This window comes from Nematostella vectensis, chromosome 3, assembly GCF_932526225.1.
Source record: "Nematostella vectensis chromosome 3, jaNemVect1.1, whole genome shotgun sequence".
NCBI lineage: Eukaryota > Metazoa > Cnidaria > Anthozoa > Actiniaria > Edwardsiidae > Nematostella > Nematostella vectensis.
In genome coordinates, this window is record NC_064036.1 from 10,196,909 (window position 1) to 10,214,915 (window position 18,007).

General features: G+C 41.4%; 2 protein-coding genes across 2 annotated transcripts in view; both read left to right on the forward strand.

Moving 5' to 3' along the window:
* The first annotated feature begins 915 nt into the window (after positions 1–915).
* Positions 916–3,142, forward strand: LOC116608352. The gene has a single exon (XM_032369609.2). It carries the CDS (start codon positions 1,692–1,694, stop codon positions 2,769–2,771), a length of 1,080 nt encoding a protein of 359 aa, XP_032225500.1. The 5' UTR covers positions 916–1,691; the 3' UTR covers positions 2,772–3,142.
* A 1,037-nt stretch (positions 3,143–4,179) lies between these two features.
* Positions 4,180–18,007, forward strand: part of LOC5501275 (endothelin-converting enzyme 1) — a 51,574-nt gene continuing 37,746 nt past the window's right edge. The window contains exons 1-4 of the mRNA XM_048725561.1: positions 4,180–4,439; positions 6,682–6,987; positions 15,645–15,910; positions 16,401–16,469. Of these exons, the coding sequence (XP_048581518.1) occupies positions 4,337–4,439; positions 6,682–6,987; positions 15,645–15,910; positions 16,401–16,469 (744 nt within the window). The 5' untranslated portion in view covers positions 4,180–4,336. The remainder of the gene's footprint in view (positions 4,440–6,681; positions 6,988–15,644; positions 15,911–16,400; positions 16,470–18,007) is intronic.

The window sequence follows — 18,007 nt, forward strand, 5'->3', positions numbered from 1 at the left end:
TGGGATGCGGAATAAAGCTTTTTTTGCTATTGGAATACCGATAATCGGGAAGAACTCAAGCGGAATTCAGGATAAAAATTTCGCATGAGATGCTGGCTAGTTTACAAAATGGTATGGAGTTATTGCCGAGAAAGATGCAAGCGATTCCAAAAAATCGACAGTTTTCGAAAAATTTGCATGGTTTGAAATTGCGGTGCTATGGACAAAATCTATTTTTGGTTTTCGGTGAGGTGAGGGGCTAAGAAGGAAGGAAGGGGGGTTAGGGAGGATGTCGGAGGAGTATCGTGTAGTTCAGTGTTTTTTATGCATTGTGTAAATAATTAAATCGATAAAGTTAGATTTCGTGACGTTCAATTTTGAAACAAAAAGGTTTTCCCAAATAAATACCTTTAAAATTATTGCCATCTTCTTCGAATACATTAAGATTACTATCGATTATTGCATAGGAAGGTTGACATTTTTGCTCTCTGTTTTCTAACTTAGCTTGAAACATGTTTTTAGTATCATCCTCATTTAATCCTGAGAAAGTTTTTGTAAACGAGTAAAAAGAGAAAAAAAGTGAAAAAAACATACTACTGAGCTATAACACATTATATAGCTGCCAGTTTATTGACAAATACCAAACAGTTTTACTATTGATCATGGCTGAAATATTCATTAGCGTTGGTTAGCCGCGTTAAAGAAAACGAGAGTGCAAATGGTGTGACGATAGGAACTGAAAAACAAAATATATTTCCATGTCATGATGTCTTCCAACTTGTTCTTAACAGAACATGAGTAAAAGTTTTTGTTATTTAATACTTCTCCACGTATATGTCAACAGGTAAGCTATTGCATGGACAGCGTTATACCCAAAAAAGGCGCCAACTTATCAAATAAGCCAATCAGAACAAGGCATTCTCCAAACAAATATATTAGAGATGTTTGGTCGCACGGTCTCAAAACAGCCTAATTCTCTCCCTGAGTCTATTCAAAGTCAAATGCATGCTTGAGAAAGGGCATCGTTTGGTAAACGAAGAAGCTCCCCAGCTTTGCCTCTTATCTTCGGTTCTCCATCTTGGCACATCGTTGCGAAAGTCTATTTGGATCTTTGGGGGACACTTACGATTGAAAGAGCTTCAGAGCCTTCAAGAAAAGCAAAAACCGAAGAACTGATAAACCATCAAATAGGAAAAAAGCAAGGAAAAAACAGATGTATGCGAGGACGCTTTGGCCGTACCATCTTTTAAGCTGAAAGATTTCAAGAAGAAAAATATTACAAAAGACCACAGACATTGCACCTAGGCAACACGATCGGTGTCACAGCAGAAGACTTCTTCACACAAAAAACTCATCCAGAAACACAGGGAAAGCGCCATTTTCACGGTCTGAGGCCATAAAAGTTTAACTAGATACAGTGATAGTAATAGTAAGTTGAGCGTGGGCGAACGATATTCCTTTTTGTTTATTAGCTACATTTCACTCAGCTTGGGGTAATTTTTTCCTGCTGGAAAAAATAGTAATTTATAGTCTTATATTTCTTAAGCTAAATAATAGCTACCTTCAGATTCAATTTAAGATTTTTTTTTAGACTAGTTGAAAACTTTAGTTTTAGTAGAGATACGGTATTGAACGTTTTTGTCATTTCTAATTTAAAATCTTGTTTATGCAAGCAGTTGAAAAAAAGTATTTAGATATTTTAAATTTTTATCATGGCAAGCAAAGGAAAACCAGAAGTTTCTGAAGAAAAAGAAGAACTACCAAAATTTCATCAAAATTTCTTTACCGTTCCAAACGAACAAGAAGAAGACGCCATTCCAGAATTGAAGACAACCATCCGTGATCCACAGAATCATTATATTGAAGTAGAATTCACTGAGAACTATAAACAATCTAAGAAAACAGGATCTTGCTGCGGTGGCGTACAAAATGTTTCCCCTCCGCCATTCATAAAAGTTGACTTAAACAAAAACATCGACGTCGACCTTGCTGGTATCCTGCTAAAGACAAATGGCAAAGAACAAGGTTTTCTACATGCTAAAGAGGTTGACGATGTCAAATTCAAATCCTCAAAACCAAAAAAAGACGAATTGCCTCCCGCGTCACCTGTTGACAAAGATCTTCTTGAAGACCCCGGGGTCAAACCACTAGCAAACGCTTGGTCCTTCGTGCAGGCCGACGCCAAAACAGACATCCCAACAACTTATCAAATTCCACGTCTCGCAGCTCACGAGCTACCTGTGGTAGGGACCTTCGTACACCAACATGTCGTCCCAGGCTTCCCTTACCGCGTGCGACTGAATGGAACCAAGGAATTCCTCTTTGAGGGAAACCCACTAGTCCTGCAAAGCGTCGGCCAAGGTTATGGCAAGAGGCTCAGCTTCGAAAGTGAGGACGTGTTGTACAATGAGAATTACTTCTGGTCTGATAGTAACCCAGAGGAGGGGTACGCGTTCTCGATATCTCTTTCCCTTGGCGGCCACAAATACAGCGTACTCGATCGACAGGGAAAGGCGCTTGGAAATGTGGAGATTTTAAAGAATGGCGAAAAGCAAGTCGTTAAGAAAAAAAGATTTAATCCAGTCAGTGTGGAGCTTGAGACCAAAGTTAACTTGCGCACCAAGTTGTGGTTGAAAGATGCTGGAAAGGAAGCTAGGGATGTCAATCTACTTGGGGTTGCCATAGCGACAAAATATGCACGTCAGCCTTGCGCATGCGTGGAACGCATCGTCGATGTTGAGATCCCCGGATGTGGGGTTTGCTCTTTTGTGAAGGTATCACGGAAGATATAGTTCTACTTACCTGACTTGAGTAGCCTTTGGTAGCAGTGAAATTGACTTGAAAATATTGCGACAATTTCAATATTTCAATGAAACAAAACATGAAAAAAATATTATACTTTTTTTTGTAGAAAAAGGGACAGGGAAATGGCATTTTTTAGTGAGTGAGCATTTAAAAAGTGGATCGGGACCATTTTATATTCTTATAGTAATATGTACAGTGATATTTTTTGCGTAGAATTTTATTCTATTATTCAAGTATAATTTATTATTATAATCGCCTTTGTTATTTTGTTTTTAAATAGTATTTTCAATATGAAAAAGTGTCATTAGGGTTGTTAGACAATTAAAATTGATTAAAACATGAAGTGGATATATCTGAAGTAGGATCAATTTTATCATTATAATTTTGTAATGTCTTATTTCACGAATCCGCTATAGGACAGTTCTTAAATTTCATTCGCCAAAAAAGCTAGTTTTGAGTTTCCTGATACCAATGTTTATAAAATCTGATTTGTAGTCTGATTGCTGATTTTATCATCAGACTTGACTTCCGCAGCCATCGTATGTTAGGTTAGCAGGACATGTTGTAAGCGTGTGCCCAGTCAATATGCTGGATATTCTTATCAATGACGGGTCCAGAGTTTTTTTTAAAAAGACGAAGATAGGAAAAAAGAGGGCCTAGCATAAGGTTTGGACTTTATACATCATATTTTACAAAACAAAGAGAGACGGCGTTGTACAATGTTTACTCTAAAGGGGGGGGGGGGGGGGGTGGGTTAAATCCACCCCTCCCCCTTGATTAATAAAACGGCTATTATATAAAAACGATTCTAATTATGAAATGGTTTCTATGTAAAAGAACACCGCTATTCAAGAAAGACAATATCTAGACCCTTAAAGCCGATCATCAACGTTTATATATTCGTTATCTCGACCGTTTGATAAATCTGCATTAATTACGATAACAAAGCTTCCCATATCCTATCGATTAACCATGTTTTAATATCACACACAAGGACGTTACAGTTCACAAGAAGTAAAACAGTCTCACGAGAATAAAACAGCTTGGGCTATCATTTGTCCTTTTCTTTCGCTTGCTGCCATGGCAGCCAAAGTGCTTGTCGTGCACGTTGATTACAAAAGCTTCACGCCTTTAATATGAACTATTTACATAAATTCAACCGAAAAGCAGTCAACCCCAAAACCAGAATACTTAGGTCATCTTCTGTGTTCACCTCACTTTAACCTCAGTTAGTAATCAATGAAAACCAAACTTCAAAACTTTTGAAGTTTGGGATGTTGAACCTATTAAAAGTTGTAATCTCGCCCGTCAATGTCTTCTGCAGTTATTTGAATAATTTATAAATGAATCTATTAAAAAATTCCGCAAGTGCACCCATCACAACCAACCAACCGAGAAGACGTTTGCTTTTTCCGCAGACGAAAATATTTCGTCCTCTGTGTAACACCTTCGGCAGTTATGGAGCAAATGGAGCTTCCAAATAATAACTAAGGGCGTCCAGTTCATAGAATATATCTCCTTTGGAGGGAGATTAGATTAGTTAGCACTCAAAATGATGCTCAAGATGATTATTTTAGTTTCCTTAGTATACTTTGCATCTTCCTTGAAGACCTATTCCCAAAATGACGAGGATGATGATAGAACATGGACGAAAGGTAGGAATTTACACTCAAAGTTAGTAAATGTCACAGGTTGTTTAGAAGATGCCTTATCCAACAGGTTAATTCTAGTACAATTTAGAATCATCTAATGCTAACTTGTCCGGCTGACGTCGTCATATGCTTTGAAGTGTTTAAAAACACTACGTCAAACAAACATCTAAAGTTTTTAATGCCTTCAAAACTTTAACCGCCATTAAATCTTCTAAGAACATATTCGTTTCATATTTCTGCCTTTTTGTTATGCTCCTATATTTGGTTATTAAAATAAATTGCGATAAGTAATTTTTTTATGATTAACGCATCTTTTAAAACAAGATTTTTATTGTGTCTCTTACAAGGTATCCTAAACCAAAGCTACCACATCTAAATAAGAAATATATGAATCTATTACGATTTATGTACAACCTAATTAATAAACTTGTTTTTTTTGTAAAAGACTGCTTGAAAAGGCATATTACTCGTCAAAATTGATAAGACGACTAGTTTTTTGGCACTTAATAAATATTTAGATACATCCAGGATATTTAGATGCATTTAGCATAACAATGTATAGCAGGCTGTTGAATGTCGACGAACTTCATCAGATCAAAGTAGGGGTCCAAATTAATGTGCTTTGTTATATTTCTTTCTTTATAAAACATAAATGTTTGTTTTTCATTAAAGTGTTCTCTCCACTAGTCCTTCGATCAAAGGATCGTTTACGGAAGGAATTTTTATTTGCAATACCAACCAAATAACCATTTTTTGGTAACAAACGCAAAATAATAAAAAAAGGCCCAAATGTTTTTCCCTTTGAGGAGATGAAAGTAAATGTACACTTACAATCAACATCATTTTGTTAGGCTTCGTGGCGTCTTCTGCGGACTCTACTATTTAGGCTTACTTGCCATTGTGGTTTTTGGGTGCATGACGAAGCAATTTTTTTTGCGCAGAAAACATTTTTAATTACTCTGTGTTTTGGAGTCATGGTGTCGAGTAGTGAGAACACGTAGATTCAATCACTCCTGCACAGACCCCCTATATAGATAGGCAAAAAATTAAAACGTATCTTATATATTTTAGTATTCTACATTATAAAGTAAATCCTCGAGGTAACAATATGGAACTGAAAAATTGCATCGTTAAAGTCTGGTTCTCACGACGACGTAAGCGTAAGCGGAGACGAAGCGTAAGAGTCTTATGTCGCGTGAGAACCGGCTCTACGTAAGCGCAAGGTTTTACGCATGCTCATTTCGTAGTCTAGTGCCCATACCTCCTCGACGAGCCAAAGCTGGATGGGTTAATTTATTCTTATGTTTCGCTTATGCTTACGTCAATCCGGTTTTCACGCGACGTAAGCGTAGCATAGACGTAAGATTATCAAAACTTCCCGTTCTTCTTGCGCTTATGCTTGCTCTTACTTCGAGCCGGTTCTCACGCGACCTAAGACCATTACGCTCCCGAGAACCAACCTTAATATCGAGAAATACCGTTAAATCGAGAGGATTTTCCAAATTCTGTAAACCTTTTTCTACTTAATTTCCCGTGTACTTAAATTCGTGAATTTAAATACTCGCGAAAAAGACCGCAAATTTTGATCTCGCGAAATTTAAGGGATATAGAAAGAGTAACATACTTAGCAACGTTTGTACAAGCCTTGGTGCAAGCTCTATCGTTTTTTTAGATTTAAAGATTCGCCTGTCATCTTCACAAATTTCCTCCAATATGTCCTTTTGCAGTCTTCAAATCGACCATCCCGTCCGGGTTCCTTGTTATGTGTAGCTACGAGCGTCTCGTATCTTTCCATTATCGCCCTGTTCCTGATGTATCGTCAATTTCGAATAAAGTATAAACTTCAAATCCGCAAAATTTAATCCCCTGCAAACATAATTTTCCTTCGCGGTCGCGAAATCAAAGACTCGCGAAATCTGCCGAGAATTAAAGACGCGCAAAAATTTAGAAGATGGCGAGACTAGAAATTAATATCGTTATATACCGAGATTGTCGTCATATCGAGTGTTATCGAGTATCGTTACATCGACTATCTTTGTTTCGAGGTTTTACTGTGATTATATTAAACTTTTAATTAACTTTTCAATCTTAATCCAATTTTTAAGTGTTAGATACATATTTTCATGAATATATAAATATCTCACGAAATTAAGGCAGTTGTACTTCCGAAATTAGATTAGATTAGTTAGATTGTTATAATCCTGGTCATATGTGTTAGGAATTTTCCTTGCTTTATCTCCAACAGACGCTTATGATCAAACTATTCTCAATACATACGAAGATGTCATTGGACCTGGGGTTTCTGACACGGACGAATTCCAGGAAGAATCCGAGAAAAGTTCTAAGAAACGAGTCTGCACAACAAAAGCGTGTCAAGACCTGTCGAATATCATAAGCAAGAACATGAATCCTTCTGTTGACCCGTGTAAAGATTTGTTTGAGTACAGCTGTGGAGGAATGCCCACGTCACACAGTACTTTCTCAAACGTCGCGGGAAGAGTGATGCTAGCTATGAAAGCTATCGTAGATGGACTGAATGCTGAGCCTCCAGGTAAACATAGTTGTGCGCAGTTATACATAATGAATGTCGTCCCAGGTTCCCCCTACTTCGTGAGTTTTGTGCTTCTGACAGATGTCAGAGAGATAATGTTTTTAGGAACATAGCAGACTGCGGAGAAGAATTCGAAGGTTTTAAAAGCTTACTCGCGCGAAACCTGGTGCATAGGAGGCGACGAAACGGAGAAAAATAGGAATAGTTCCTTTTTCTTCCTTCTCTGTCCTCGCTTACTTCGCTCATGTTCATTCGACTCTCGCACGCGCCTTAACTCTAGCGTCTCAGTATCCCCTTGCTTTTCCTTAGCTAGTGAAATAGCTTAGAGCTTTTCTGAGTGTACATCAGCGGAACAGAGACGCAAGCAGAGAAGGACGAAAGGGACCCATTCCGTTTCTTGCCAGCTTCCTTCTCCGCTTGCGCCTCCTTCACACTATCTTTTACACGCGTGGCATGCATGCAAGCGTCTTTTCTTCTCCGTCTCCGCGACCTTTTCTATTGCAAAATTAGACCTTAAGCATACAAAGGCATCTAAAAGAATAGATACGGCAAGAGCATTTCCATGCTATAAAATACCTTTTGCTATGAAAATCCGTGGAAATCTCTGCTTGGCACGAACGACAACTTATGTAGCCTCGTATTTCATTTTTTTATGCCCCGCGAGCTTCGCTCTTGTCCATAGAACAATGGAAAATTATCGGGTCCGGCATAAGTTCCAATATGGCCCGCGAACTCAGTCAGTAAGATGTATATATGCGGGTTTTATGACAGCTAGCTACGCCTCGGACTATGTCTTATGTCTTATGTCTTATGTCTTATGTTAACTGTTAATGTTAATGTCAATGTTAATGTTAATGTTAATGTTAACTGCTCGGACTATGTCTTATGTCTTATGTTCTTATGCCTGAACTATGTCTATGTCTCCTGAACTATGTCTATGTCTCCTGAACTATGTCTATGCCTCCTGAACTATGTCTACGTCTCCTGAACTATGTCTATGTCTCCTGAACTATGTCTACGCCTCCTGAACTATGTCTACGCCTCCTGAACTATGTCTATGCCTCCTGAACTATGTCTACGCCTCCTGAACTATGTCTACGCCTCCTGAACTATGTCTACGCCTCCTGAACTATGTCTACGCCTCCTGAACTATGTCTACGTCTCCTGAACTATGTCTATGTCTCCTGAACTATGTCTATGTCTCCTGAACTATGTCTATGTCTCCTGAACTATGTCTATACCTCCTGAACTATGTATACGTCTCCTGAACTATGTCTATGTCTCCTGAACTATGTCTATGTCTCCTGAACTATGTCTATGTCTCCTGAACTATGTCTATGCCTCCTGAACTATGTCTACGCCTCCTTAACTATGTCTACGCCTCCTGAACTATGTCTATGCCTCCTGAACTATGTCTATGCCTCCTGAACTATGTCTACGCCTCCTGAACTATGTCTACGCCTCCTGAACTATGTTTACGCCTCCTGAACTATGTCGACGTCTCCTGAACTATGTCTATGTCTCCTGAACTATGTCTATGTCTCCTGAACTATGTCTATACCTCCTGAACTATGTCTATGTCTCCTGAACTATGTCTATGTCTCCTGAACTATGTCTACGCCTCCTGAACTATGTCTATGTCTCCTGAACTATGTCTATGTCTCCTGAACTATGTCTATACCTCCTGAACTATGTCTATGTCTCCTGAACTATGTCTATACCTCCTGAACTATGTCGACGTCTCCTGAACTATGTCTACGCCTCCTGAACTATGTCTATGTCTCCTGAACTATGTCTATACCTCCTGAACTATGTCTATGTCTCCTGAACTATGTCTATGCCTCCTGAACTATGTCTATGTCTCCTGAACTATGTCTACGCCTCCTGAACTATGTCTACGCCTCCTGAACTATGTCTATGTCTCCTGAACTATGTCTATGCCTCCTGAACTATGTCTATGTCTCCTGACCTATGTCTATACCTCCTGAACTATGTCTATGTCTCCTGAACTATGTCTACGCCTCCTGAACTATGTCTATACCTCCTGAACTATGTCTATGTCTCCTGAACTATGTCTATGCCTCCTGAACTATGTCTATGTCTCCTGAACTATGTCTACGCCTCCTGAACTATGTCTACGCCTCCTGAACTATGTCTATGTCTCCTGAACTATGTCTACGCCTCCTGAACTATGTCTACGCCTCCTGAACTATGTCTACGTCTCCTGAACTATGTCTATGCCTCCTGAACTATGTCTGTGTCTCCTGAACTATGTCTGTCTCCTGAACTATGTCTATGCCTCCTGAACTATGTTTACGCCTCCTGAACTATGTCTATGTCTCCTGAACTATGTCTATGTCTCCTGAACTATGTCTATGTCTCCTGAACTATGTCTATGTCTCCTGAACTATGTCTACGCCTCCTGAACTATGTCTACGTCTCCTGAACTATGTCTACGTCTCCTGAACTATGTCTATGTCTCCTGAACTATGTCTATACCTCCTAAACTATGTCTATGTCTCCTGAACTATGTCTATGCCTCCTGAACTATGTCTATGTCTCCTGAACTATGTCTACGCCTCCTGAACTATGTCTACGCCTCCTGAACTATGTCTATACCTCCTGAACTATGTCTATGTCTCCTGAAGTATGTCTATACCTCCTGAACTATGTCTACGTCTCCTGAACTATGACTACGCCTCCTGAACTATGTCTACGTCTCCTGAACTATGTCTATGTCTCCTGAACTATGTCTATACCTCCTGAATTATGTCTATGTCTCCTGAACTATGTCTATACCTCCTGAATTATGTCTATGTCTCCTGAACTATGTCTATACCTCCTGAACTATGTCTACGTCTCCTGAACTATGTCTATGTCTCCTGAACTATGTCTATACCTCCTGAACTATGTCTATGTCTCCTGAACTATGTCTATACCTCCTGAACTATGTCTATGTCTCCTGAACTATGTCTATGTCTCTTGAACTATGTCTATGCCTCCTGAACTATGTCTATGTCTCCTGAACTATGTCTAGGCCTCCTGAACTATGTCTACGCCTCCTGAACTATGTCTACGCCTCCTGAACTATGTCTATGTCTCCTGAACTATGTCTATGTCTCCTGAACTATGTCTACGCCTCCTGAACTATATCTATACCTCCTGAACTATGTCTATACCTCCTGAACTATGTCTATGTCTCCTGAACTATGTCTATACCTCCTGAACTATGTCTATGTCTCCTGAACTATGTCTATGTCTCCTGAACTATGTCTATGCCTCCTGAACTATGTCTACGCCTCCTGAACTATGTCTACGCCTCCTGAACTATGTCTATGCCTCCTGAACTATGTCTATGCCTCCTGAACTATGTCTACGCCTCCTGAACTATGTCTACGCCTCCTGAACTATGTCTACGCCTCCTGAACTATGTCGACGTCTCCTGAACTATGTCTATGTCTCCTGAACTATGTCTATGTCTCCTGAACTATGTCTATACCTCCTGAACTATGTCTATGTCTCCTGAACTATGTCTATGTCTCCTGAACTATGTCTACGCCTCCTGAACTATGTCTATGTCTCCTGAACTATGTCTATGTCTCCTGAACTATGTCTATACCTCCTGAACTATGTCTATGTCTCCTGAACTATGTCTATACCTCCTGAACTATGTCGACGTCTCCTGAACTATGTCTACGCCTCCTGAACTATGTCTATGTCTCCTGAACTATGTCTATACCTCCTGAACTATGTCTATGTCTCCTGAACTATGTCTATGCCTCCTGAACTATGTCTATGTCTCCTGAACTATGTCTACGCCTCCTGAACTATGTCTACGCCTCCTGAACTATGTCTATGTCTCCTGAACTATGTCTACGCCTCCTGAACTATGTCTACGCCTCCTGAACTATGTCTACGTCTCCTGAACTATGTCTATGCCTCCTGAACTATGTCTGTGTCTCCTGAACTATGTCTGTCTCCTGAACTATGTCTATGCCTCCTGAACTATGTTTACGCCTCCTGAACTATGTCTATGTCTCCTGAACTATGTCTATGTCTCCTGAACTATGTCTATGTCTCCTGAACTATGTCTATGTCTCCTGAACTATGTCTATACCTCCTGAACTATGTCTACGCCTCCTGAACTATGTCTACGTCTCCTGAACTATGTCTATGTCTCCTGAACTATGTCTATGTCTACTGAACTATGTCTATACCTCCTGAACTATGTCTATGTCTCCTGAACTATGTCTATGCCTCCTGAACTATGTCTATGTCTCCTGAACTATGTCTACGCCTCCTGAACTATGTCTACGCCTCCTGAACTATGTCTATGTCTCCTGAACTATGTCTATACCTCCTGAACTATGTCTATGTCTCCTGAACTATGTCTATACCTCCTGAACTATGTCTACGTCTCCTGAACTATGACTACGCCTCCTGAACTATGTCTACGTCTCCTGAACTATGTCTATGTCTCCTGAACTATGTCTATACCTCCTGAATTATGTCTATGTCTCCTGAACTATGTCTACGCCTCCTGAACTATGTTTATACCTCCTGAACTATGTCTACGCCTCCTGAACTATGTCTATACCTCCTGAACTATGTCTATACCTCCTGAACTATGTCTATGTCTCCTGAACTATGTCTATGTCTCCTGAACTATGTCTATGCCTCCTGAACTATGTCTACGTCTCCTGAACTATGTCTACGCCTCCTGAACTATGTCTACGCCTCCTGAACTATGTCTACGCCTCCTGAACTATGTCTATGTCTCCTGAACTATGTCTATGTCTCCTGAACTATGTCTACGCCTCCTGAACTATGTTTATACCTCCTGAACTATGTCTACGCCTCCTGAACTATGTCTATACCTCCTGAACTATGTCTATACCTCCTGAACTATGTCTATGTCTCCTGAACTATGTCTATGTCTCCTGAACTATGTCTATGCCTCCTGAACTATGTCTATGTCTCCTGAACTATGTCTATACCTCCTGAACTATGTCTACGCCTCCTGAACTATGTCTACGCCTCCTGAACTATGTCTATGTCTCCTGAACTATGTCTACGCTTCCTGAACTATGTCTACGCCTCCTGAACTATGTCTACGTCTCCTGAACTATGTCTATGCCTCCTGAACTATGTCTATGTCTCCTGAACTATGTCTGTCTCCTGAACTATGTCTATGCCTCCTGAACTATGTCTACGCCTCCTGAACTATGTCTACGCCTCCTGAACTATGTCTACGCCTCCTGAACTATGTCTATGTCTCCTGAACTATGTCTATGTCTCCTGAACTATGTCTATGTCTCCTGAACTATGTCTACGCCTCCTGAACTATGTCTACGCCTCCTGAACTATGTCTACGTCTCCTGAACTATGTCTACGTCTCCTGAACTATGTCTATGTCTCCTGAACTATGTCTATATCTCCTGAACTATGTCTATGTCTCCTGAACTATGTCTATGCCTCCTGAACTATGTCTACGCCTCCTGAACTATGTCTACGCCTCCTGAACTATGTCTATGTCTCCTGAACTATGTCTATACCTCCTGAACTATGTCTATGTCTCCTGAACTATGTCTACGTCTCCTGAACTATGTCTACGTCTCCTGAACTATGACTACGCCTCCTGAACTATGTCTACGTCTCCTGAACTATGTCTACGTCTCCTGAACTATGTCTATACCTCCTGAACTATGTCTATGTCTCCTGAACTATGTCTATGTCTCCTGAACTATGTCTACACCTCCTGAACTATGTCTACGTCTCCTGAACTACGTCTATGTCTCCAGAACTATGTCTATACCTCCTGAACTATGTCTATGTCTCCTGAACTATGTCTATGTCTCCTGAACTATGTCTATGTCTCCTGAACTATGTCTATGCCTCCTGAACTATGTCTATGTCTCCTGAACTATGTCTATGTCTCCTGAACTATGTCTACGCCTCCTGAACTATGTCTACGCCTCCTGAACTATGTCTACGCCTCCTGAACTATGTCTACGCCTCCTGAACTATGTCTATGTCTCCTGAACTATGTCTACGCCTCCTTAACTATGTCTATACCTCCTGAACTATGTCTACGCCTCCTGAACTATGTCTATACCTCCTGAACTATGTCTATACCTCCTGAACTATGTCTATGTCTCCTGAACTATGTCTATGTCTCCTGAACTATGTCTATGCCTCCTGAACTATGTCTATGTCTCCTGAACTATGTCTATACCTCCTGAACTATGTCTACGCCTCCTGAACTATGTCTACGCCTCCTGAACTATGTCTATGTCTCCTGAACTATGTCTACGCTTCCTGAACTATGTCTACGCCTCCTGAACTATGTCTACGTCTCCTGAACTATGTCTATGCCTCCTGAACTATGTCTATGTCTCCTGAACTATGTCTGTCTCCTGAACTATGTCTATGCCTCCTGAACTATGTCTACGCCTCCTGAACTATGTCTACGCCTCCTGAACTATGTCTACGCCTCCTGAACTATGTCTATGTCTCCTGAACTATGTCTATGTCTCCTGAACTATGTCTATGTCTCCTGAACTATGTCTACGCCTCCTGAACTATGTCTACGCCTCCTGAACTATGTCTACGTCTCCTGAACTATGTCTACGTCTCCTGAACTATGTCTATGTCTCCTGAACTATGTCTATATCTCCTGAACTATGTCTATGTCTCCTGAACTATGTCTATGCCTCCTGAACTATGTCTATGCCTCCTGAACTATGTCTACGCCTCCTGAACTATGTCTACGCCTCCTGAACTATGTCTATGTCTCCTGAACTATGTCTATACCTCCTGAACTATGTCTATGTCTCCTGAACTATGTCTACGTCTCCTGAACTATGTCTACGTCTCCTGAACTATGACTACGCCTCCTGAACTATGTCTACGTCTCCTGAACTATGTCTATGTCTCCTGAACTATGTCTATACCTCCTGAACTATGTCTATGTCTCCTGAACTATGTCTATGTCTCCTGAACTATGTCTACACCTCCTGAACTATGTCTACGTCTCCTGAACTACGTCTATGTCTCCAGAACTATGTCTATACCTCCTGAACTATGTCTATGTCTCCTGAACTATGTCTATGTCTCCTGAACTATGTCTATGTCTCCTGAACTATGTCTATGCCTCCTGAACTATGTCTATGTCTCCTGAACTATGTCTATGTCTCCTGAACTATGTCTACGCCTCCTGAACTATGTCTACGCCTCCTGAACTATGTCTACGCCTCCTGAACTATGTCTACGCCTCCTGAACTATGTCTATGTCTCCTGAACTATGTCTACGCCTCCTTAACTATGTCTATACCTCCTGAACTATGTCTACGCCTCCTGAACTATGTCTATGCCTCCTGAACTATGTCTATGCCTCCTGAACTATGTCTATGCCTCCTGAACTATGTCTATGTCTCCTGAACTATGTCTATGTCTCCTGAACTATGTCTATGTCTCCTGAACTATGTCTATGTCTCCTGAACTATGTCTATGCCTCCTGAACTATGTCTATGTCTCCTGAACTATGTCTATGTCTCCTGAACTATGTCTATGTCTCCTGAACTATGTCTATGTCTCCTGAACTATGTCTACGCCTCCTGAACTATGTCTACGCCTCCTGAACTATGTCTACGCCTCCTGAACTATGTCTATGTCTCCTGAACTATGTCTACGCCTCCTGAACTATGTCTACGCCTCCTGAACTATGTCTACGTCTCCTGAACTATGTCTATGTCTCCTGAACTATGTCTATGTCTCCTGAACTATGTCTATGCCTCCTGAACTATGTCTACGTCTCCTGAACTATGTCTATGTCTCCTGAACTATGTCTACGCCTCCTGAACTATGTCTACGCCTCCTGAACTATGTCTATGCCTCCTGAACTATGTCTACGCCTCCTGAACTATGTCTACGCCTCCTGAACTATGTCTACGCCTCCTGAACTATGTCTACGCCTCCTGAACTATGTCTACGCCTCCTGAACTATGTCTACGTCTCCTGAACTATGTCTATGTCTCCTGAACTATGTCTATGTCTCCTGAACTATGTCTATACCTCCTGAACTATGTCTACGTCTCCTGAACTATGTCTATGTCTCCTGAACTATGTCTATACCTCCTGAACTATGTCTATGTCTCCTGAACTATGTCTATACCTCCTGAACTATGTCTATGTCTCCTGAACTATGTCTTTGTCTCCTGAACTATGTCTATGCCTCCTGAACTATGTCTACGCCTCCTTAACTATGTCTACGCCTCCTGAACTATGTCTATGCCTCCTGAACTATGTCTATGCCTCCTGAACTATGTCTACGCCTCCTGAACTATGTCTATGTCTCCTGAACTATGTCTGTCTCCTGAACTATGTCTATGCCTCCTGAACTATGTCTATACCTCCTGAACTATGTCTACGTCTCCTGAACTATGTCTACGCCTCCTGAGCTATGTCTACGCCTCCTGAGCTATGTCTACGCCTCCTGAACTATGTCTACGTCTCCTGAACTATGTCTACGCCTCCTGAACTATGTCTATGTCTCCTGAACTATGTCTATACTTCCTGAACTATGTCCATGTCTCCTGAACTATGTCTATGCCTCCTGAAATGTGTTCGTTTCCTGAACTATTTCTGCTTTTTCTCAGATAAAGACAGCGTGGATGGTAAACTCGTGACATGGTATAACACGTGCATGGATAAAAACCAGCGGGAGAAACTAGGCTCTACTCCGCTCAAGAAATTGATCGACAGCTTAGGGCCCTGGCCTTCTCTCACCGACGATTGGGATGAGGAGTCGTGGGATCTGGAGAAGGCTGTAGCGGCAATGCATCGTAATGGAACTATTGACGCACTCTTTTCCGCGGGACTCTCGAACAACGCGCACAACGTTAGCTCGCCTTTGCAGCCAGGGGTGAGAAGAGAGTTTAATTCCTAAACATAGTTGCGACGGCTCATATAGATACTTTGCAGGGGGCACACAAATCATCCAAATCATTGAGTTGTCACATAGCCAACTGTATACTCATATTCCGCCGACTCTAGCCGCTTTGACTTCGTTACCTTTTTAAAATGATTTTATGCAATACATGCCATTCTTTAGTTGTTCTAGACGTATGGTATGGATTATATGTCGTCTTCTCTTTGGTATGCGTTATATGTCGTCTTTTCTTGGTAAGCGTTATATGTCGTCTTCTCTTGGAATGCGTTACATTTCGTCTTCTCTTGGTATGCGTTATATGTCGTCTTTTCTTTATATGCGTTATATGTCGTCTTCTCTTGGTATGCGTTATATGTCGTCTTCTCTTGGTATGCGTTATGTGTCCTCTTCTCTTGTAGTTGTTCCGGCTGGAAAATTTTTTGTCGTCTGTTCTTTGTATGGATTATATGTCGTTTTTTTGCAGTTGTTTAAAGCCAAGCTTGGCCTCGAAGATGTCGATTTTTACGTCTCCAACTCACCATACCAGCGAAGGGTAGGTCACTTGTCATTAATCATATACCAACTTTTGCAAAATTATTCGTCTATTTGTTTTCCCCTATCCTAGTACACCAACTGCTTTTTTGCAACCATCTTCGTCTATTTGTTATCACCTATCCTAGCACGCGCATGCCCGGGCGAGCAGTTGTCTTGCACAGTGCTCCGCCAAACCCGCTGGTTTTTGTACCTTTTACGATCTAGGAAAATTTATTCTTCCCTTTGGCTACTTACTAAAGACCCTGTTTAGCCTCCTGGACGTTCTTGTGGGCTCTATTATAACCAAGGCCTATTGTCCTCGCGAACGCACCCCCCTTCCCCCCCCCCCCCCCCCCCCACAACGTCTGCCGAAGGTCCACTTCCGGTTCCAAATGGACGTGCTATTTGTAGACAAAACTATCAAGCATAAGCTAGATCATTCTGGTACGTAGCCAAATCCGACAATAAACGTTTCGTGGAGATACTGCATAAAAAATCTCGTGGAGATACTGCATAAAAAAACTCCTTTTTGTTCTTTCGGGGATGGTCGGATTTTTATCAGATAACTTATTCCTTTCTTCCCCCCCCTGGAAAAATTAGGTCCACTTTTCGGATTTCGCAACCCCCCCCCCAGAAAAATCCTGGGTACGGGCCTATTTGTGGGGCTTGTATGAAACCTGTTAAATCTAACCAAGCTACTACCGAGTGCGAGGAGTGTCTCTTGTGGTATCACAAAAAGTGTATTTACCAATCAAAGCAATCTTACGAGGCATTCTGCGATAACTCCAAGCTGACCTGGATCTGTCGTGCATGTCTATTTCCTAACTTCTCCTAGACATATTTCATGTCATGTCATGACTTTACATCTGTCAACGAATATTCCATCTTGGAACCATTAGTACAGACCCAGTTCTGGACTCGTCGTTCACACCTCTGATGACGTTATCTCCTGAAAACCGGCGACAAAACAACGCTACCTCCAGTACCCGGCCTTCTACATGCAAGACGAACAGTTATGTGCGCAAATATAAACAGCGTAAGGGGAAAAAATTTGAAATTCAGTCTTATCTGGAAATCGAGCAACCAGATATTGTGGCACTGCCGGAAACCAAGATCGACCCCAGTGTGCTAGACAATGAATTCTTTCCACCTGAACTAGGATACTCCGTATTCAGGAAGGATAGGATACTGGGTGGCGGAGGAGTTTTCTTGGCCATTAAGTCATCTATGGCGCCACTGGTCTGTACTGACATTAACACGGAAAGTTCTGAGAGTATTTGGGCTCGGATACGCATGCGCGGTCGGTCGTTCTACCTTTGTAGTATTTACAGACCCCTTGATCAGTCAGTGGATGAGTTATCAGCTTTACGTGATCAGCTTGGCGGCGTCCGCAAACTCCACCCATCGGACAACCCACCAGCTATCTATTTGTTGGGTGATTTCAATTTCCGACATGTGGACTGGGTTTCCGTCACTCATCGTAACGGTGGCGAGCTCTGTCCGTCTGAAAGCCTTGCTGTCATTGACATCATGCGGGACTTTTACATGGAACAAATG